At 37.9% G+C, this 17,139-nt stretch overlaps 1 protein-coding gene across 1 annotated transcript; it reads right to left on the reverse strand.

The window, feature by feature from the left end:
• Positions 1-773: 773 nt before the first annotated feature.
• Positions 774-16,872, reverse strand: avl9 (AVL9 homolog (S. cerevisiase)). The gene is made up of 16 exons (XM_015061308.1): positions 16,616-16,872; positions 12,082-12,202; positions 8,798-8,883; positions 8,571-8,642; positions 7,933-8,022; positions 7,796-7,862; positions 7,679-7,719; positions 7,572-7,610; positions 7,422-7,491; positions 6,542-7,008; positions 6,224-6,358; positions 5,927-6,146; positions 5,736-5,853; positions 4,577-4,630; positions 1,248-1,336; positions 774-1,167 (listed from the first exon to the last, which is right to left on the reverse strand). The coding sequence occupies exons 1-16, from the start codon at positions 16,697-16,699 to the stop codon at positions 1,040-1,042; spliced, it is 1,881 nt and encodes a 626-aa protein (XP_014916794.1). The 5' UTR covers positions 16,700-16,872; the 3' UTR covers positions 774-1,039.
• Positions 16,873-17,139: the final 267 nt, after the last annotated feature.

Consider the following 17,139-nt stretch of genomic DNA (forward strand, 5'->3'; position numbering starts at 1 on the left):
CTAACGCTGCAGGCGAAAGCCCAGAATCTGGGTTTATGGTTCAGATTCCCATTTGAATTTGAGAAAAGTGATTGTTTGTCTGCTCACATCCGTAATCCGTCCACTGATGCAAAGGCTTCAGTCAGACGGTGCACCAGGGCCAGTGCAGATAGAAAATAGGAGTGAATTTTCACCCCAAAATATCTGAAAACCTCTTGATTAATCTCAGAATTAAAAAAAAAAAATTCCTGAGATCCAAAAGTTTAAAATTTTTTACTTTTGAAATTTTCTAGAAACCTTTGTGATTAATCTAAAAAAATGTTTTCATAGTTTTTCCAAGAAAATTTCTGAGAATTTTTAAAAGAAATTTCCAGGTTTTTTCTAGTATCTTTTTTACTTTTGGAGCTAAGAAATTTACTTTTTTTTTTTTTTAACATTTCTGGGATTAGTATCAAAATTTCATATTTTTTCTCAAGATTTTCCACTTTTTAAACTCAAACTTCCAAGTTTTTTCTAGGAAATTTCTGAAATTAATTTTTCTAGGAATATTTTTCTTTCAATCCCAGAAATCTTAAAAAATTTTCTAGGAAATTTCTGAAAGTTGTGAATTTTTTTTCTAAAAGATTTTTGACTTTTTAAACAAAGAAATGTTCAAGTTCTTTCCAGAAATATTCTGAGGCTAATCCCAAAATTTGTAAAAAAAAAAAAAAAAAAAAAAAAAAATGTTCCCCAGCAATTTATTTTACTTTTGGAGCTCAGAAATGTTCTTGTTTTTTTTTTTGGGAATTTATATCAAAGTGTAAGTTTTCTTAAAAAAAAAAAAAGAAAAAAAAGTTTAAACTTTTTTCCAGATATTTCTGATATCAATCTAAAGATTTCACATTTATTTCTAGTAAATTTTTGACCTTTGGAACTCACTTCTCTTTCTTGAACATTTCTGAGATTAATCTCGAAATTTCTGAAAAATTCGATGGAGATTTACTCGTTTTTTTCTATCTACAGCAGCCATAGTCCGGAAAGAGACGGAAAGAGTCGCTGCGGGACGTTTGGATGCCAACTGTCATGGCTTCACCTCGGAGGCCGGTTCTGGACCTGAGGATGGGGTCAAAGGTTGAGGCTGAGCCAGCGTGGAGAACCAGGACGACATGGCAGACTTGGCGCTCGTTAAGGCTCCGCCCACCGACTGACCTATGAAACAATCAGACTTTCCATCAGAAACGCGTTTCTTTCACTGGAGCTTCTTGTGAGACGGTTGGAGGTTTTCCTACCCACTGCCTTCCCGGTTTGGACGACGCTGCGGCTGGTCGTGATCATGGCGTTTCCGATTTTTTTCCCTCGCTCGCTGTTCTGCACCGAACTGCAGAAAGAAAAAACAGAATCAGAAATTAGAAAACAAAATACTTTGTCTTCTTTAGGATGACGAGATGTTTAGACGTTTTCATGTTTCCCAAGCGAACTAGACAGAAATGCAGCTACTGAATATTGCTTCATTCTGTTGAAGATTTGGAACAGTGCATACTTCTTCCTTCCACTTTTGAGTTTAATGTCTATCACATTAAACTCAAATGAAACACACTACACTGCAAAAACACAAAAATCTTACCAAGTATTTTTATATAGTTTCTAGTGAAAATATCTTAGGACACTTAAAATAAGAAAATAAATTTACAAGTAACTTTTCGGCAATATGGAAGCTTGTTTTAAGTAAATAATTTCTTAATATTATAAAAAAAATAATAACAAATTAAACTACAAGTTCCACTTATATAATTTTTTTCATGTTATAGGTGAAATAATCTGTAAGTGAAATCAGTAATTTTTCTTCAGTATTAAGGAATAATTTCCACTAACAAATAAAAAATAAATAAATAAAATAAAGGTCTTGTGGAATATTCAGTTTCTGAAAATCAGAATCTTCTGCTGTCTTTAGCTGTGAGCCATAATTAAAATAAATAGAAGCAATGTTTCAAACACACACATTCCATCCACTAAGCTTTCCATTAATATAATTAATTGGTATTCTAAAATATAAAATTTTTCTGACAAACTAGATTTTGTGCTTGTATTAGATGTAAGCCAACATTAAAACTAACAATTGGATCAAACACACTTTTTTCTTCCACTAAACCTTCCAATAAAATGCTTATTTTTAAAAAAGAGGGGTTTTTTTATCTTGTTGATTATTACAATTGTTATGAGTAATGGAATTTTGTGCTTTTATTAACAGTAAGCAAATTAAAATGAACAGAAGCACACTTCTTCCTTCCACTCAACTTTCCATTAATATGCCTGAACTCTGAAAAAGCACCATTGACATTTTCTGCTTAATCTTTCACTCTGAGTGAAATAATATCTCATCAGTTTGACGTTTTGAATTAAACCAATGAAACAGATTCATTTTTGAAAATGTGAGCTGATCTCAGCCAAACCTTCGGTTAAAAGCGGCACCTCAACTCCATTACTGCAGGATGATGTCATAATTCCGACCTTTAACCCCTAAGTGTGTTTCTGGAGAAAAATGGGTTGCTTCTGTGTCCACTTTCTGTCTCCTGGGCTGACCCAGATAAACATCTTATGTGCTGCAATAAAGAAAGATGTGATTGGCCGGCAGCACTTGGGCTGGTCACGTGACTCGCCTCCTAAAACGTCTCTGCCACCAGCTGCTCTTTGTCCAAGAACAAGCCTTGTTTTTGCCCCGAGGGCTTCCACAACATCAAGTCAACCGTAGCTTCCCACTTTCTGCCTCCTCTTTTTATTTTTATTTTTTAGATCCAGCGACGAGCGCTTTTACTTTCCTGACAGTGGGATTCATCACCCCGGCCCCGTTTCCCCCCTTCGTCTGTCATCCAGGTTCAGGTTTCAGGAGAATAACTCTGTTTACTGAGGCAGGGAAAAAGGACGAGTGTGGAAAATATTCAAAAGCAGGAACTGGAAATTAATATGTTTGATGGAAGCAGAGAATAAACTATTCTCTACTAGAAAATTAGATATTTAAATAGAAAAAGAACAAAAGTAATCACTTTACATCATGGAGTATTAGCATACTGCATATAAACCACGTGGTGTCCCTCAAGGATGTGTTCTCGAGCCCTTTTTTGTTTCAGTGCAATTGTTTTGATTATTTTCAACCACACAGTGTCTTGCAAATGTATTCACACTTTAAATGAGTGTTTTCCCATAAATTAAATCATGCAAAAACAAACTTCGGTCTACTTTATTGGGATTTGGGATCGACCAACACAAAGCAGAACGAAGTGGACATGTGTTTTTTTTACAACTAGAAAAACCGAAAATGTTACCATTTATTTTCAGACAATAAAATCTAATGATCCCACTACTTTGGTCTATCACATTAAACTCAAATGAAACACACTACACTGCAAAAACACAAAAATCTTACCAAGTATTTTTATATAGTTTCTAGTGAAAATATCTTAGGACACTTAAAATAAGAAAATAAATTTACAAGTAACTTTTCGGCAATATGGAAGCTTGTTTTAAGTAAATAATTTCTTAATATTATAAAAAAAATAATAAATTACACTACAAGTTCCACTTATATAATTTTTTTCATGTTATAGGTGAAATAATCTGTAAGTGAAATCAGTAATTTTTCTTCAGTATTAAGGAATAATTGACTTAATAATTCCTTAACATTGAATTAAGGAATTAAGCTCCTATATTTGAGGAATTTTTTATTACTTCAAGTGAACTAAGATATTTGCACTAAGAACTAGACAGAAACACTTGGTAAGATTTTGTGTTTTTGCAGTGTATTTCTGACTATATGCACCAGAACATGGTTTTATTTCACTTGATGCTTTAACTGGACGCTGTGAGCTGAGCCGGCCCTCTGCAGCTTGTTTGTTTACTGAAGCTTTACGAGAGATTTCACAGCCGCTGTGACACCGAACACCTGCAGGTAAGGCGAGAGCCGCGGAGCTTGCTCCTCCTCGTTTGGAGGGTAACTCTACCTGCGGCGTGCAAAGCGTCCTGGAATGAAACCGAGTCGGAGGCTCCGGCTCGGTTTTTCAAAATGAAGCTCGCTCATTATTAACGACTTGGCCCCCGACCTGCACAGACTCTAGGCTGCTTACAGTATTCGTCAAGCGTTTACAGCTTCAGGCTCACAGTTTCTGATTTATTCCGTTTTTAATTCCTTATATGGTCACATAAAACTAAAAGAACCTCACAGAGTTGGATCTCCATTTCCAAACAGGCAGTAATGATTGAAGGAAAATCGAGCTGGGAGGTGGGAGAGACTGGAGACTTTTGTTTTTGTTTTGCTTTCATCTGCTGAAATGCTTTACACATTTTTACTTTTAATAATTGTTGTAACCAACGATTATTTTAGTACTGGATTATTCTATCAATTATTCTGACGATTAATTGATTAGTCAAATAAAAGTTTAACCACTTAAGCCTTAATTATGCCATTTTGAAAATGCATTAAAATATGCCACTAGAGGGCAGCAGATTCCTTGTCTTGAGTTCATCTTTGAAGATTAGAGAGAGATCTACAGCTGGGTTTGTAAATGTCTAATTTAAAGATTTGTCAGATTAGACCCTGAAAGCAGGAGAATAAAATTAAACTCACTGTGAGAGCCGCAGTTTCACGTCTGCTACGCTGTACTGGCCCTGGAACGGGTGGCTGCAACACAACGACATACAATTAACTTCATCCTTACCACAACACATTGAGAATAACTTTTAAAATACTATATTTATCTAGTATGAGTACTACAGTTGGGTGTCCGTATCCTAGAGTTCCTAAAAAGCTGTTTCTTGTTTTTGTGTTGCTGCTACTGCAGGTGAACTGAATTTACCAGACAACCGTTCCTGAGGGATTAATCTAATCTAATAAAAATGGTTTTAATGCAAGAAGCAGTATTATAAATAGTCTAAAAATTTACATTTTTAATCAAACTAGTATTAAAAATAACAGCAAATCGATATTTTTTCTTAATAATTTATAATAAAAATACCTAAAATTTTTTCTTGTTTTCCAGGATTCCAGTTCAGTTTCTTTTAATGTCTCCAGTAGTCGACACACTACTGCTAATTGGCTAATAGCATATCTAACTGTTAGTGCTTTTGCTAACACTGATGTTAGCGCACTTAGCTTCCACTGGATTTTTTTGTTTTTCATTTTGATAAAGGCAGAGTTTTACACTTAATAAAATTCAGCATCTGTGCTGAAGTTTCAATAATTGGTAATTCAAATAGTTAGATGTTTATATTCATGCTCTTATTTTGAAATGATTGTTTACACAGCACTTCCTTTAGTATTAGCTTCTGCTAAATATTCATTCTGCTAACTTTAGCGTTAGATGCACTGTTTATCGTTAGTGCTATAGCAAAATGAAAGTTTATTGTTAGCACTTTAGGGTTAACAAAACTCATGTTTATTGCTAGAATTAATGTCTATTGTTAACATTTTAAAGTTAGCAGATCTAATGCTCATCATTAGAGCTTTAGAGCTAGCAGAAACTACGTCTATAGTTGTTGTTTATTGTTAAATATTAGAAGAACTATCACTTATTGCTAGTGCTTTAGCAGAAACTACGTATATTATCAGCACTTTAGCATTAGCAGAACTAGTGTTAGCAGAACAGGGTTAGCACAAATAACATCTTAGTTAGCAGTTCCCTCCATTTTGCACCTCCATAATTTATAAAACATATTTGCAACTAGTTAAAACATCTTTATTTCTCTTCCTGCGGTGCAATGTGAGGTCACTGGGTTGGTCCACCTACCCTGGAGTGATGGCTGTCATGCCGGGATGTTTGTTACTGAACCAAACCCGGAAGTTGTGGGTGTTCTTCCACGCTCCAATGAACGGCACCCCATAATCGGCCAGCAGCCTCTCATTATCTGACAGGAAGAGGAGAAGGAGTCAGGCTGGGATGAAACCATGACATCACAGGATGTTCTCCAGATTTCCCACCTTGCTGTAGCGCAGAGGAGAGTAAGGAGTGCAGGTAGAGGGTGAACTGGGCCCTGATCCACTCGTCTCCTCCCTCCCAGCCCGTCCCGTCCAGGAACACGTCGTCTCTGTTCTCCGTCACGTGTTTCACCAGGTAATCTACGAAGCGCAGGTCAGCCGTCGTCAGGCTCAGGATCTTTCGGAGTTCTGGGTCCTGGATCTGGATCCGAGCTTCCTCCACCTGCAGAAGCAAAGGCGTTCAGATTAATGCGCCCGCTTTCCTGATTAAACAGAGGCGGCGAAATGAACAGGATTCACTTCAACGATGGCGTCACTGAGGTGCCTCTGCTGGCGGAAAAGGATGTTGGTTGCCCCGGCGACGAAGCCTCGAACTGTGACGTCCGACAAGAGGTGATGCTGCTGCAGGGCCATATAAGGCAGGCACAGGTAACCCTGGCAACGACACAAGCAACACATACAATAAACCACAAAGCAAGTAACACAGCGAACATCTTAAAGGAGACCTATTATTAAAACTTCCCATTTCGTTTTTGCATTTCCATTTTGGTCATACATCGATCCAGTTGAGGAACCACAACATGTCCCTCTAGAACCAAAACAGCTGGTTTTATTTACCTTGGTGAAGATGGGGAGCGGCAGGCCGTACTGATCCTCCTCCAGACCCGACACCAGACCCTGGATGACCCCTGCCTGACCGCTGACCCCCAGCGGCTGCACCGTGATCGGAGTTCCTGGTTTGGAGTCGAAGGCGTCTGGCATATCCGACCCGCTGCTGTCAGCTGCAGGTTCTTTGGGTTCCTCCAACACGCTGGGGTCCAGCGTCTCCCAGTCGCTCTCGGAGGACTCTGGAGAGGTGCGTGACGGCGGTTTGAGGTGGTTGCTGTCGCCCTGCGTGCTGTTCCCCGACGGCAGGGACTCTGCAGCTGGCTGGGTGGCCTCCATGTTGGCGTGGGCGATGTCCGTGACGGACACGGAGACGAACTCCTCGGCTCCCAAGCCGCTCTCCACCAGACTCGGGTCGTCCGACACGCTGCTCTTTGGTTTGTAGTGCGACGAATCCACCAGGCCGTGTTCGATCATACCTGCAGAAACATCGATGGAGAGACGGTGAGCTCACATCGAGGCAGGAACTGCTGCAGCTTAGTACCAGCAGCTTCCGGCTTCGGTGGGAACAAATGCCACAGCTTCTGCGACAGATGTCAGAGCTTTGATGACAGATGCTATTTCTTAAAGTTGATTTTTATGAAAATGTACAATTTCTGTTTTTTCAGGTTCCATAAAACATATTCATCCCCTTTTGGAAAAAGTTGTGTTTTCCTCTGTTTTATGTCCTATAAAAAGGAATAAAATTATGGCTCTATAAAAATCAGAACAAATTTCCTTCAGTAGATATTCATGAATATGTATAGGTTGTGTTTTTTTAACATTAGTGACTCTAAACAAGTTTTATTTATCTTGGACTGAAAATGGCTCGGATGTTCTCTGAGTTACTGACCAGGAAAAAGTGACAGAACCGTCATCAGCGCTCCAACCAGCCTGTTTACAGGAGAAACATAGAACAGGACCTGCAGACAGACAGACACACAGTTCTGCTGGATCACATGTGGAAAACCAAAACTACAGAATGAGATTTTACTTTTCTCACCTTCTTCTCTAACAGAATGAGCTTGAAGAGGATGAGAACCTGCAAAACGGTTAAAAATGTTAGAAAAAGTTGAGATTTTAGCGTCTTGTGAATGTTTTTGTTACAACCTTGTGCTGAAAGTGCAGGATGAGATCTCTTGGTGATAAACCTGAGGAAAAAAAACTAATGAATGAGGAGTTTTCCAGGACAATCTGAAGCGTTTCTGGAGGTCGGAGTCTGCATACCGAGATAAACCTGCGACCCCTCCAGAGCGGAGCCCCTCAGGGAGCCGTTCATGTGCTCATACAGCTCCTGAACAGGAAGCCAGGGGTGGTTACAACAGGAAACAGGAAGTGAATCTCATATAGTGGCTTAGATTCACCTTCAGGATGGAGATCTGGGAGAAATCTTTCTCCTCGAAGTAGGCGTGTGTGATGAGCTGAAGCTTAGCTTGGAGCAAACCGTAGAGAGGCTGGAGAGAGAGAGTCAGCAGTGATTCAGAAACATCATGACCCAAACATGGAGGAGGATTTTCCCCCAACCAGGACAAAGATCCATGAATCACTGAGGTTCCTGCTAACTAATGAGATCTACTGATCAGCTGGTAGCAGCAGCTGCCAGTGAACCGTCGCTAAACTGTGAATAACCAGAGGTTGGATGTTTAAATAAATAAATAAATAAATGGATGGATGCATGGATGGATGGATGGATGGATGGATGGATGGATGGATGGATGGATGGATGGATCTTTAAAGTAAAACTCTTCCTGGTCGGTCCAACTTGTTGTTTTAGAAATGCAGTTTTTCACTCATTTATTATTTTAAACACTGAAAAATAAATCCTGTTAATATTATTAATTTATCTTTTTCTGTTTTTCCAACCCTGGTATGACCTCTGACCCCTGTTTTCCTCTTTCCACTCCCCCAGATCAGGCTTGCTGGAAAGATTGATTTAAGTTTCAGTCTGACTCGATGTGAAGTCACGGTTTCTGAGCTGAACCTGAAGCCGACGGCGACTCACCACTCGACTGAGGACACAGACGCTCTTCTGGACCGTCTCTCTGGTAACGTCCGCCTGTCGGACCTTCAGGGCCTGAAATCACATCCACATCGATGAAGAACGACATGAAGAAGAAAACAAACAGGTAACTCAACAGTTTCCATCAACATGCAACATTTAGATCAATGAGGTCAAAGTTCACCCTGTAAAATCCTCCAGAGTATTCTATTTAAATGAGTTTCACTAACCTTTGCTTCTATTTGGCGATAACAGGACACTCCATAGACGCACTTCATGTCTACACTGAGAGGCGGCAGGTGAAAATAAACAGTGTCTGAAAACAGGAAGAAAATAAATCAAGCTGTGTTTTCACACCTGACGGCCAGGTAAACACGCTTTGATTGGGGACAAAAACTGCAACAGAGGTGCATTTTCAGCTGCTGCACTGAGTCAAACAAACCAAATACTTTGAAAAACCTGTTCCCCTCCTCGCCTGTGGGGGCGCTGCATCAAGAACTACTGAAGGAAACAACACAAAAACCTCTGAAGAAAGCACTGCAGCAGAACTTTCTATTTCACAAAATGTAAACAAAAATGAGGTAGCATCAAATTTCAGAGGTTGTAGAATTTCTGTTTTGACGATGAGCCATTTCTCCTGCTAGCGCTAAACTAGCGCGTTTGTTTTGGTTGTATTTACGCAGTATTCCTTGCTCTTTAGGCCACTTCCTGCTGTTGGAGCAGCCAATAACAAAGTTTATTTTCATCTTGTGGTTGTATTTTAGGAGGGAAGCGGGTTGGTAAGGTGGTATTTGTTTGGTCACATGACAGTGAAAGCGACACAGCACAGTCTTAAATAGCATCAGTAAATATTGCTTATCAACAGCAGCTCATTCTGCCAAAAACAAAAAATAAAATTGAATAAATATTTTGATATTTTTCATATTTGGTCTTTTTTTTTTTTTTTTGTGGATGGACCAAGATAAGAAAATGAACGTTTAAATTAACAATGGAGAATCATTCGCTCCCCAATCAATGGACATTCAAACAAGTGATAGAGAAATTATTCATGATTAAAAAAACCTAAACATTTCCCCAGACCTCAAATGCCTGTGCTGCCCCAAGACCTACTGTCCTGGTGAAGAGCCGTAATAGGACTGGAAAATAAATCAGTAATATTATATTGTGATAGACGCAAGATCATTATCAATAAATAAAACATTTAATAAAATGTTCAATATACAGATTATTCGGTGAATTCACAGCATTGTGGGAGGTGTAGGCTAGGTTGGTAAAATCAATCAACTAACTCACTCACTCTTTGGTTACCTAGCAACAAACTGCTGGAAGGAGTTTCAAAGTTCCGCCCAACCTTGGTTACCTAGCAACGACCTGCTGAGTAACTGACACAGCAGCAGTTTAAGGTTTCGCCACAGTGCTTTATTACTGATTAAAAAAGTAAATAAAACAACAGTTTGAAAGTATTTCAGATATTTAAAACAAAAAACTAATCAATCGTTATTGATATCGACTGATATGAAACGATTACGATGTGGTATGTTTTTCAGCCATATCGTGCTTATTCGTCCCTGAATCTAATAAAATGACAGTTTATGTTTTTAATCAGGTTTTAATTGTAAATCAATAACCGATTAAACTGGTTTTAGAGTCCTGTTCTGCCTGAATTTGTTTTCATTTGATTTTCTCTGGTAAACAAAATGTCACAACTTTCAGCCTCATTTCTATCTGAGCGTTTCTGAACTCTGAGGAGATTTTCTGAGGCTCAGAGCGACAGCAGAGCGTCTTAAAGGTTGATCAACACAGATTAAAGATTTCAGAGAAGAGGTGCCAGCGGCGACATCGCAGAGTCGCTGCGGTTAAAGAAAACAGGACTCTGCAAAAATGACCAATAATCCTGAGAAGAAGAAGAAAAACTCAGAAAGACGATATTTAACCAACAGGAAGATCTGCAGCAAAAGGAGAGAAAAACTCCCTAGAATTTCTTAAAAATTTTATAAATGTACATTTTCACTCATTGGATGGATGGATGACTGTGGCTCTGTGGGTAGAGTAGTCGTCTTGGTCAGAAGGTTGCAGGTTTGATTCCAGCTTCCTCCTGCCATGTGTCGATGTGCCCCTGGGCAAGGCACTTAACTCCAAATTCCTACCGAGCTGCGTATCGGTGTATAAATGTGAGTGCGAATGTGGGGTGGGTGAATGTGACTCTAGTGTAAAGCGCTTTGAGTGGTCAAAAATGATTGGATAAAGCGCTATATAAGTTCAGTCCATTTTCCATGGATGGATGGACGGATGAACTTCGAACTATCGAACAGATGGATGAATGAACTGGATCACCTGGGATCTTGAGGCAGGAACTAAACTTTCAGACCCTTTGGAAAACAAGATGGAGGATTCCAGATTTATCTCTTTAAGTCCATGTTGCCATGGTGATCACTGGTTGACCAGCTCCAGTTTTCTGTCTCTTCACAACAGCCATTGTCCGGTGTAACCAAAAACCAGCAGCCTCCCTGAGACGCGGCTGGTTTATGAGCGGCTCAGACATAAAAGATTTATTATGCTGTGAAAACCCGGCTGATAAGAATCCAGAAAGATGTCCAGACAAGAGTTAAATATTAGACAGGAAGTCTGGTTTCAGGAAGATGAAACCATGAGGTTTTCCAGCCTGAATGTTAACTTTGGCTCAGATCCTGATGTTTGCCTTCACAGCCAGGAAAAGCTGAAAGTTACAGCCACTTGAAAAACGTTTAAAAATAAAACGTTTTCAAGAAAAATTCATATTTTCCCAGATGTTATGGCTATAAACGATAATGTTGTTGTTTGACACCATTTTCAAGTAATACAATGGCATAACAGTACAACACATTCTAAAAAGTCAATAAAGTTGGTTTTTGTCACATCTAGTTGTAAAGTAATGAAATTAATTTTGATTGCTCTTTTTCTTAAGCAGAGAAGCCAAACCTTTTCTAGCTCAATCCCAACCCAATCTCCCAGTGGAGAACCATTCAAGAGAATCTCTAAAACAGCAGCCAACAGGATAAAATACATTTATAACACTGCAAAGTGTTTATGTTGATCTGTGTGAAGTTTTGGCACAAAACTCCACTTTAAAGGGTAAATAAAAGCAATTTAAACTCATCGGAAATGAGCACACACGCCTCCAAATCGCACCCTGCCAAGACCCGTCACGACAAATTTTGCTGGATGATAAATCGTTCCAGAAATTATTGCGATAAATGTTAATATTGTTGTTTTTAGACCATTTTCAAGTAATATAATGGCAATGATGGCATGATGATACAATATCCTCAAAGATCGATACACTTTAAATTTAGATAAAGATTTTACACTGGAACAAAAAACAAAATAACAGCAAATAAAATTAATTATGAAGTATCCGCAAACTAAATTCTCCACCAAAAATAACCAATAAATACTGAGAATGATTCAGAATGCCAATATTTAAATGCTTTTTCACTGCCTGTGTGAGATCTCTGTGGATCCGGCGGCGCCGTACCTTCCTGGTAGTTGTGGGCTCCATCGGGCAGAGCCAGGAAAGGGAGGTACTTCCACTCCTCCGGCAGCAGGCTGCTGTCGTGACCCTCGTTTGGCATCAGCGGCGGGTACGAGAACTCAACCTGGGGACACACAGGAAGCAAAAGCTCGTTTACTTCCAGTCATTCAAGAAGAAAGTTTTCATTTCTTCATTTGTTGGATTGTTTTGGTGAATCCAGCCGGATGATATCGGTTTGTATGAGAGCAGATATAGATATCATCTTTCTGACCTCTTAACCCTCCCCAGATTGATGGGCAGTAACAACTGCTTCGCTCTCTGCTGATTACTTAAGATTATTCTGACAAACGATTATTTTGATGATTAATCGGTTTTTAAGATCATCATTCGACACTCTACAGATTTTCCATTTAACCAAATATATTAAAAGATGCAAATAAATAAATTAATTAAATAAGAAAACAAATATTCTATTACCTAAAATGCAATAATACAACGTTATTTTAGTAAATTTGAACCGGGTGAAGCTAAAACTGCCATCTGGGGAGTTTTGGCTCAAACATATTTAGATAAACCTTGAATGCAAAATGTATATAATTTTTGTATAATCTTGGCTTAATTACGGCTGAGTTTTTTTCAGCAAATGCCCTTTTTTGGAGTCTGCATACTTCATTTAACAATTAATCAACTACCAAGTTAGTTAACGACTGTTTAAATAATTGATTAATCGTTTCAGTCCTACCAGTATGCTAAAGTACGGAGATGATTTAGCTGCTTACACCTCCCCTCTTTAAAACGTCTCATGTTTCACAAAACTTGTTTGGTTTCCACTGAGCTCAAAGAAAACTCTCACTCTGCAGCTGCAGTGCTGAATTAAAACCTGTTGCTCCTGAACGCAGCACACACCCACAAACAATGGCTCAGTTCTGCAGGAAAAACAGGCCGAGGCGTCGCAAGCCTGACACGATAACCAATAAATCAATTAATCACATGATAATCAATTAAAAAGAGCCTGGTCATTTCCATTTGGAAAACAATCTGTAAAGAAATGCTTTCCTTTAATATTGTTAAAAAGTTGGCATTTTCAAAAATGCTGCAAAGATTTGACACCCAGTACGAAGTAGTTATGCATGTTTATGCATTTAGGTTTTTTTTTACTTAAGTCTTTCCTGCTCCTTTTGCCTGTTTTTCCCGTCTAAAGAAGAATGATTAATCATTTTTTTTCATTTTGGTTCCAGAGATTTCATAATCCTTTTTAAATATTGTTGTTCTGTTCATTTATTTTGGTTATTTAAAATATCTTCCAGTTACAGTTTTAAATGTCTTTTTAATAAATACATTGTTTTATTGTGTATTCTTGCATTAATGCCATTATTAAAATGTTGGTTGAAAATGGTCTCAAAATGACAAAATTATCACTTATCGCAAAGATTTCAGAGAAAATTTATTAAATAAATTGCAAATAAATTAATGTGATAGATTAATCAAACTAATTGTGATTAATTGATGAATTAATCATCAACTAATTTAGTAGTTGATGAATCGTTAACTAGAGTATACCAACTCTAAGCATTTATATTTGCTGAAAAAAAACAACAAATTCAGAGCAGTAATTAAGCCAAAACTGTAAAAGTATACCCAAATTTTGCATTTAAAAGGAAAAACCATTTTTATCTGTAAATCTGTTATATTCAGAACTCATCAAGTGGCATTGTTAGCTTCACCTGGTTCATATTCTGTAGAAGAAATTTTCCTTTAAACACATTTTGCTGTCCAATTATTAATTTAAAAAATAATAATCAGAAGTAGACAGTATTTTTCATGCAGATAAATCCTTTGCTACAAATAATCAAATGTTCCCTAAAGTAATGCTATGTTATTGCATTTTAGGCAAAAAAGAGAAAAGTGACAAAATTATTTGCATATTAATATTTTTAATGTTTTTTAAAAATGCCGTAAAATGCTTATGTGGTTAAATTAAAAATATGCAGAAAGTGCCTGTTTTTTTTCTCTATCCGATTAATCAGAATAATCGATTACTAAAATAATCACTAGCTGCAAACCCAGTGAGAGAGAAGGCCACAAACCCAAATGTCTGATGCTCAGCAGGAGGCCTCTGATCCTGATCAGATAACCCCAGAGCAGTTTGTCCTCGCTCTCAACTTTACGTGAGAAAAAAAATCTCTCTCTCTCTTTTTTTTTTTTAATCTTTCAAGGTGGAGAGCAGCTGCTCCTGAGGCTGCAGAGCGACATGATGCAGGCAGATGGAGCGCGGCGACAACACAGAGGCAAACCGTGGTTTATGGCCATCCGTACACCATGTCATGCATTTTAAAGGAGGGAACTAGAGGACGGATACCTCATGTTCAGCATGTCCACTTTCACTGATTAGCAGACAGTGGACACAAGATGTCTTTACACACAACATCTGGGCTGAGAAATTAATTTAATCTGAAAATATGGATCAAAAACACAAAAACAATGTTTCAGTCATTGAAATGTTTTTCAATGTTTTTTAAAGAGGCTGACTGTGTTGCAGTTTATGCTAAAACCATCCAGGAAGTGGTTTTTGTCATGTCTAGTTTCAGAAATATTTGACTTTTTGATTGCTCTTTTTTGATTACTAAGAAAACATGTTAAGCAGAGAAGCCAAACCTTTTCTAGCTCATTCCCAAACCAATCATTCAAGAGAATACTCTTAATTCTCTATACAAAGGTTAATATGATCAAATTAACCACATCCCTGCCATTTAGAACCATGCAAGGTGTTGTGCTACATGACTCCACTTTAATGGGTAAATAAAAGCAACTTAAACTCATCTAAAATGGTGCACACATCTCCAAATTGCACCCCGCCTTGACTTGTCACGATGACAAATTTTCTGGTTGGTAAATTTTCCCAGACGTTATTGTGATAAATATTGTTGTCTTGACAATTTTTCAAGTAATATAATGGTAATGGCCTCAGAACACAAACTCTACATTGTAATGGACATTTAACTCTGGAACTGGAAGAGATTTTAAATATCCAAAACAAACAAACGAAAACAACAGAAACAAAAAATAAAATGGATTATGAAAATTGTCTTAGTTGAGACCAATGAGTCAGACTGAAGACTTTGTCATCCAGTTGTTGGTAGAAAGAGAAAAACGATAAACTATACAAACAGAAATTACTGACCTTGTTTTAATTTCCACCTATGTGAAATCTCTGCGCAACTTGTGCAGCTAAAGTTGGCAGCAACTAATGCAACATGATGGTCGACCCACAGAGACTTCACCAGCACAAGAAAGAAAGTCAGGTAGGAAATACCGTAACTTCCACCATCAGAAAGCGCTCTGGAGCAGCGCTTTCCAAAGTTTTCAGCTTCTGACCCACACAATTAAAAAGCAAGAGGACATTTATAAAATACGCATGCTTTGTCACTGTGAATTTGGTAATTAAGTTCGTTTCTGATCCTAACTTTAAAAACTCTGCACTCGCCTCCAAATTGCACCTAATATCACATGGGATGCTTACTAAAGGGAGTTAGGTGTTCTTAGGAAGAGGCTTGAACACACTGTGTACAACAACATTAACACAGTAGTTATAAGGATATTATATTTCTGGTTTTAAACATTCAAACTCCTTGAATCCATAATAAAAAATTAGTTGCAGTGTCTTTCAGTGACTTTTACCTGGTAAAGATCTTAGTCAAAAAGGTGCTAATGCTCAAGGAGAATGAACACGATGACAGTAAAGAAGTGAGAAATATGGCTTTTTTGCAGTTTATATTGTTTTCTCAACATTAAATAATAAAATGTTTATTTGTCCTGTAATCCTGGAACTCTACAAAATACATTATTTGCATGAAATGCAACAGTTTGTGACTCCTGGAATTTATCAGCTAATATTACAGGCACACACTGATATACCAGTGACAAAATATCTGCAATTTATTACTGTTTTTTAACTGCAGTGAATAAATTGCCTCAAATTATGCATTTTTCTCTGTTTAAAACATTGACGAGGTGTTTTTATTCACAGTTATGCTGTGGAAGTTCAAGTCTAAACACAACAAAGCAGCAAACCATCAGGAGAATTTCATTACGATTGTGTTATTGCTTCAATGCCGTTTTAATTAAACATGCAGATATGTGTGCTTCAGTAGACATGAAATCAGAAAGGAACTAATCTTGTTTTTCAGGAAGTATTTCACCGTTTGGATAAATATGCAACTGAAACAAAACCAGACTGGGCAGCCGATCACCTTGCTAATTAATCAATTAATCTTAAAATGATTAAAGCAAAGCGGATGTGGGATCAGGTGGAAACACTGAGCTGTAAAAATATTTCAGCTGGAAATAGAAAGTAAGTGAATCCAAGAGCAAACAGCTGATTATTCATTTCCACACCAATGAAAGACTCCAAAATCATGATTATTATTTATACACAGTGAGAGTATTATTCCCACACAAATCGGGGGTAATTTTAGTGGGAACGCGACTTTAAATGACAGATAGTTAGCCAGAGTTAGCATAAGGTTTGAGTAGCTACCTGACAGCCTTTCTTATGGTGAAATCCAACCACCACGATGTGCAGCACCGGCCCCTTCATTTCGTCTCTGCCCTGAGACTCCATTTCTACCGTTAGTGTTCAGTTCTGGCAGTCCAGGTTCGGTTTCCCTCAGGAGTCCGGTGTAAAGAGCAAACAGAGCCGAGTTTTAGCCCCGAATCTGTCACACACACAAGAAGCAACAACAGCCACAAACCTGAGCTGGCTCGACTCCCAGCGGGAATCAACGAGAGGGTTCCCTGCAGCGTACTTCCGCCTTTGCTTTGCCGCTAAAAGCTTCGTTAGCACGAAGTTAGCTTTAGCTTTAAAGACACATTTATTTGAAATTGTTTTAAAAAATATATTGATTAATGTAACTATATCTTCATAAACTTTAAGGCTGTTTTCATTTGAAGTCTTGTAGCTAAATATAAGTTCATAATAATTTTATTTCTTTTACTTTTATGTTTTATTTTTATTTTTGGAAAGAGTAAAATGCAGAAATTCAAACCACCTGTACACCAATG

The sequence above is a fragment of the Poecilia latipinna genome, unplaced genomic scaffold (genome assembly GCF_001443285.1).
Source record: "Poecilia latipinna isolate Pla-1442-1.1 unplaced genomic scaffold, P_latipinna-1.0 Scaffold1798, whole genome shotgun sequence".
Taxonomy (NCBI): Eukaryota; Metazoa; Chordata; class Actinopteri; order Cyprinodontiformes; family Poeciliidae; genus Poecilia; species Poecilia latipinna.

Excerpts from the sequence above, each read along its gene's own strand:
- avl9 (XM_015061308.1), bottom strand. The coding sequence starts at position 16,699 with ATGGAGTCTCAGGGCAGAGACGAAATGAAGGGGCCGGTGCTGCACATC. Across the intron at positions 8,643-8,797 it reads ATCGCCAAATAGAAGCAAAG|GCCCTGAAGGTCCGACAGGC; the intron begins GTTAGTGAAACT and ends ATGTGATTTCAG. Across the intron at positions 1,168-1,247 it reads CCAAACCGGGAAGGCAGTGG|GTCAGTCGGTGGGCGGAGCC; the intron begins GTAGGAAAACCT and ends ATTGTTTCATAG.